Source organism: Melospiza georgiana, chromosome 3 (assembly GCF_028018845.1).
Source record: "Melospiza georgiana isolate bMelGeo1 chromosome 3, bMelGeo1.pri, whole genome shotgun sequence".
Lineage (NCBI taxonomy): Eukaryota > Metazoa > Chordata > Aves > Passeriformes > Passerellidae > Melospiza > Melospiza georgiana.
In genome coordinates, this window is record NC_080432.1 from 88257864 (window position 1) to 88262879 (window position 5016).

The window sequence follows — 5016 nt, forward strand, 5'->3', positions numbered from 1 at the left end:
GTAAACAATATATCTAGTTTGGAAACAAACTTGCCCAACATTTATTGCGAATTAAATAAGGATGAGGGAATGGATGAGAACCTGGCAAGGGATTCTCAAAGGAAAATAGGTTTTTCTTCTCCAATCTGTGGTACCACAAAAGAAAAACACATAACTGACATTAATGAAAGTTCACTACAGGAAAAGATTTTAATTGAAAATGAAGACCAGAAAGTATCTAAGGAATGTTCTATTTCAAGAATGTCAAGCAAAGAATTGCTGCACTCTCCTGCAGAAGGTAAGCACATGGAATTATAGTCTTATGTAATTCAGAAAATTTAAATGTTAGGCAATACTTAATTTGCTTTAAAGGTATATTTCTCAACTCAAATAATTTTATGTTTTCATGGAATTCAGAGTTTGGTGGAGAAATGTACTTGCATATGAATAGCCAAAACAAAAAAAATCCCACACTACTGCAGCTACCTGCACACTGTGCTGGAGCAGGTCTAGCTCAGAATTCAGCTGGTCAGTTCCAGGCTTGCTCCAACCCGTATTAATGCACATTCTGCTTCCTATTATTTATTTTGTCTAATTTCATCACAATGAGCCCTAAATTCCCTAGAAGAGTCAGAACCACATCGAAATGCACATTCAAAGACAAAAAGTCTCGAATAAACCAGGATACAATGTTTACAAAGGAGACAATTGTTTCATTTCACTGAAATGATTCAGTCATGGAATAGTTTGGGTTGGAATAGATATTTATAGGTCACCAAGTTCGACCTCCTGCAATGAACGGGATCATCTGCAAATAGATTAGATAGCTCAGAGCCCTGTCCAACCTGATCTTGAATATAACTACATAATTCATACAACTTATATAAATATAGTTATGTTTGTTCAAAATTTAGATGCTGCTGGTTTTAACACTTTGAATTTTTTTTCCCCTAGAGAAGCTCAATCCCCATTACAAACAGGATGTGGGGAAATATGATTCGTAAGATTTCTTAGAGCCATAAGACTCTAGGACTCCTACCCCTTTTGCTAGATAATCAAGAAGTATTTAATGAGTAGAGGAAGGACACTGGGAAGAAAGCCCGGAGAATGCTTTACCTTCTTGTATAAATAACTCAAAATTGATAAGTGAATTATTCAAAAAACCCTCTTCAAACAGTGTATTTATCAGATTTCGGACCTGAAATTCAGTTTGCAGAATTGATGAGTTCTTACAATTGCAAACAAAATTGGTGAGGTTCGTGCTTTGGTCACATTTGGTAAATTACCTGATGAAAATGCAGCTATCTCAAAATTGTTATCAGAACTAAATTTCTCAGAGATTTGGCTCTAAATTCATAAAGTGAACATTTCAGAGGGGTTATGAAAGTAAGTAGTGTCTGGGAAAAAATTGTTAAAATGTCACAGAAAAACCCCAGAAGGAATTCTCTTCAGTAGAGCTTTAACAGTATAATGTGCTGCAAGTTACACCTGAATGCCTTGCAGAGCATGAAAACCTGACAGATACTGGGAAAATGGCTCAGCAAATGATCACTTTTCTGCCTAAGCCTGGAATAAGAAGATCCAAGTGGAGAATTGATATGTCACCAGAGGATTAAAAGCTGCATTATTGCATTTATGCAAAGAGAACTTCATGAGGTGTAGAAGCAACTTTTTGCAAGCCTCTGAGAATGAGACTTTGTAGTTTTGTTAACATTACCTATAGTGTGCACATACGTGTTTTAATCACATCAACAAGAACCACAAATTAATTACTAGATTATTTGTTTCTAGTGATCAAATATAAAACTTAAATGTATTTTTTTTTTTGTTTTAACACTATTTAGGTGCAGCCTATAGAAATCCATATGCATGGGATCCAGCATTTTTACCCGGCGCATTTTTTAAGGAACAAAGCTATAATTTACAGAAAGAAGGAGGTAATTGTTATATTATTCTGCAATTTATACCACAAATCTCAGTGCTAATAGACTTACTTCTCAAACATTTGTATTTGTTTTCTTCCTTTTTTATTTCTATCTCTATAGAAATCACATTTGGTTTAATTGTAGGTTACTAGAAAAGTGTCCTGTCTTCAGCTTGGTTCACAGAACAAGCCATGCTGATGAGTATTTCTGTTCTTTGGAGAGAAGAAGAGAACTTTAACAACATGAGGTTTCCTTTGTTGCTTATTTTGGAGCCATTTGGAACAAACATCTTTGGGCCTTCAATCATTGAGATAATAGCCAAGATATACTACAGGGAGAACATGATTCATTATACATTTTTTGAAGATCCACAGTTTTCTACTGATTGTGGAAGGAAAGTCAGAAGGATATTGTGAAGTGATCTTTTAGCATTTCAAAAAGCATGTTTTGGCAGTTAGTCCAACATATGGAAACAGTAAAATAAGGCATTTGGTTTATTCTGAAATGAAATTCTAAAACTTTGTCAAGGAAAGGCTATATATAAACTTCTGTTTTATTTAATGAAATCATCTACTGTTATTTTCACTGTTATTTCCCATTGCATCTCTTAAAACTGTTGCACAACTTACTGGTTTGAGAATTCGGAAACTGTTTCCTTCACTCAGGCCATTCTGGGAAAAACAGAGACTGAAAAACAGTTAAAGATGACCTCTGGTGTTCTTTTCACCTATATTTTATTGAAGTTATGTCATGTTGTGAAAATATTTCATGTACCAAATGCAAAATGTTACAGAAAATTCTGCTTTACTTCTTTGCTCTTTGTCACTACTCTCTAAGATTTTATATTTTTTGTGATGTGGATTCTAGTCTCTGACTTCCATAGTAGGTATTGTTATTGCTTAGGGAAATTCAGATTCCAGAATGCTGTATTGTGCTTAACACACCAAGGGAATTGATATTAACATCTTCTTGGAAGTCTTGTTCAGATGAGATTGAAGCTTGCTAAGTGGAACATTGTTCCTCCCATGACTGAACCTGGATGCTTTTCCTCTTCTTTCCCTGCTGTTTTGGGCTGCAGGGACAAGGGCAAAGGAAATTATATGTTTTCTTCTTTGCTGTTATGTCTATTTCTTTTCCTCTGCTTCCTGGTGTTCTCTAAATTCCCATCTGAGCTTCTCCAGAAATTTTTGGGAAGAGACCTTAGCAATGAGTGTCTCCCTTTTTCCACCGTGATTGCTGAGGAATTGTGCAGGTTGTTAGGGCAGTGGCATGTTTCTAGGGCATTTTATTCCTTTTTTCCAGTGTTTTGTCAGAATCAACAGGAACCTAGTATTCTTCCAGTAGAAGAACCTGAAAAAATGGAATGTTCCCCTCATCATCCTTCTCAGTTGATGGCAAATAGGAAACTGTTGAGTATCATCTTTCCTTGAGGAGGTACATTGGCAGAGACAGTTCTCTTCCATTTACACTGAGAGTTGCCTTGGAGGTTATTCTGAAACCAGGTTTTGTCAGGGGAAATACTACTACACTTACTGTACTGATAGGAGTTAATGTCAGCAGCTATGCTGACTGTCTCCCTCCATTTTTCAGTAGGATTCTGAGCCATCACATCTTGTCACAGAACCTGTGGCTGCTTTGGAAAGGAGATACCTAGGTGGGACAAGCAGATTTATACTCCAGTAGCTTTACAGTTTACTGTGAATAACAGCTATGCTTTCCTGGCTACCTATAAACCCACAACACTTGACTGACTTTCAGTGCATGCCTTTCCTCTTCTAGCTGGCTCTTACAAGTCCTAGAAAAGACATAGCAGCACTGCTGTCTCATCATTGACTTAAGAATGGAACTCTGGGATTTTTTCTCATCCCACCATTCCAAATTCCTGTAAAAGGCTTAGAGAAATTGTTCTCTCCTGTTACTGGGATACCAGGTGAATGCCTAAGGCTCTTATACACACACGATTTTATGTGCTGGCTAACTGCTCAGTACTTCATGATTTTATAGACTAATGCAAAATAGAACTGGAAAAGATCTTGAGAAATGTGACCCTTTCTTCTTCCAGTAGAATCATTGTCCTAATCTCTAGTTAACAAGGTCATGGTCTTCTATTCTGCCCCAGTGAGTATTATTTTATGCAAAACAAAACAACTTCCAAAGGATGACTTACTACACTGATCAGTACTACAGATCACTACTTGGTGCACACCTTACCTAACAGAATGTGGAACAGAAAACACACATCCTCCTACCCTGCTTTATGTAAAATGAGTGGCACAGAGCAAGACATCAGACTAATTGTGAGTATTAAAGTGTATCCACCTCAGCATGTCCACTCTGTCCTGAAATGTTAACCTGTATCAAATTGTGTGCCTTTGCAGTCTGTTAGGAATGTTATGTAATGTGGGTTGAGGATTATTCTAATCAGAAGGAGTCTGCACACGACCCAGCTGCCAGCATTTCCTTCTCAGCCCAAGAGAATCCGTTAGATGCTCTGCAGCAGAGTGGAGGTGGGATAGGATGTAGTAAAGGATTGCTTAATTAATATTGGTCTAATTTATCTATCTGGTCAGGATGTAATTCTTATCTACATCATACAGAATTCTGGATCTGCTTTCATTTTTTATTCTTTCTTTTAAATATAGGATACTTTTTGTCTCGTGACATCATAAGAGTGCAGCCTCTTAAAACATGCAAGGGCCCCATCAGGATTGGGCTGTCAAGAAAGGCTCGGCCAAAGAAGCTTCATCCTTATCTGAAATGACTTCCTGGATTCTTTTACCAACCTTCACATCTGGGATCACTCTGCTTGAGAACTGTTGAAATGTTTTAACGTTAATTTTTTGGTACTTTGATCTTTGTGGTTTAAGGGGGTTTTAGATATTAATATTTCAGTATTTGCTAGTGATTTATTTAGGAATACTCCTGTGAATACTTGATAGCAAAGGGATTTATAATGAATGTTTACTAGTAGAAGTTTTAATGGAAGGGTGAATTCCTTTTAAAGTTTATGTAAAATTAATAAAATCTGTCATGTATTTTTCATCTATTAAAATATACAGTTGAAATTTTCTGTCACATCCACACATCCTTAGAATCCTCTCTGTGTTTATGT

General features: G+C 36.5%; 1 protein-coding gene across 1 annotated transcript; it reads left to right on the forward strand.

The window, feature by feature from the left end:
• The first annotated feature begins 219 nt into the window (after positions 1–219).
• Positions 220–4765, forward strand: RAD51AP2 (RAD51 associated protein 2). Its single transcript, XM_058021820.1, has 3 exons — positions 220–277; positions 1824–1916; positions 4547–4765. The coding sequence occupies exons 1-3, from the start codon at positions 241–243 to the stop codon at positions 4663–4665; spliced, it is 249 nt and encodes an 82-aa protein (XP_057877803.1). The 5' UTR covers positions 220–240; the 3' UTR covers positions 4666–4765.
• The last annotated feature ends 251 nt before the right edge of the window (positions 4766–5016 follow it).

Bases quoted from the DNA above. Each gene is read 5' to 3' on its own strand.
- RAD51AP2 (XM_058021820.1), top strand. From the start codon at position 241: ATGTCAAGCAAAGAATTGCTGCACTCTCCTGCAGAAG. The intron at 278-1,823 runs GTAAGCACATGG...AACACTATTTAG, and splicing joins GCTGCACTCTCCTGCAGAAG to GTGCAGCCTATAGAAATCCA. The intron at 1,917-4,546 runs GTAATTGTTATA...TTTTAAATATAG, and splicing joins TAATTTACAGAAAGAAGGAG to GATACTTTTTGTCTCGTGAC.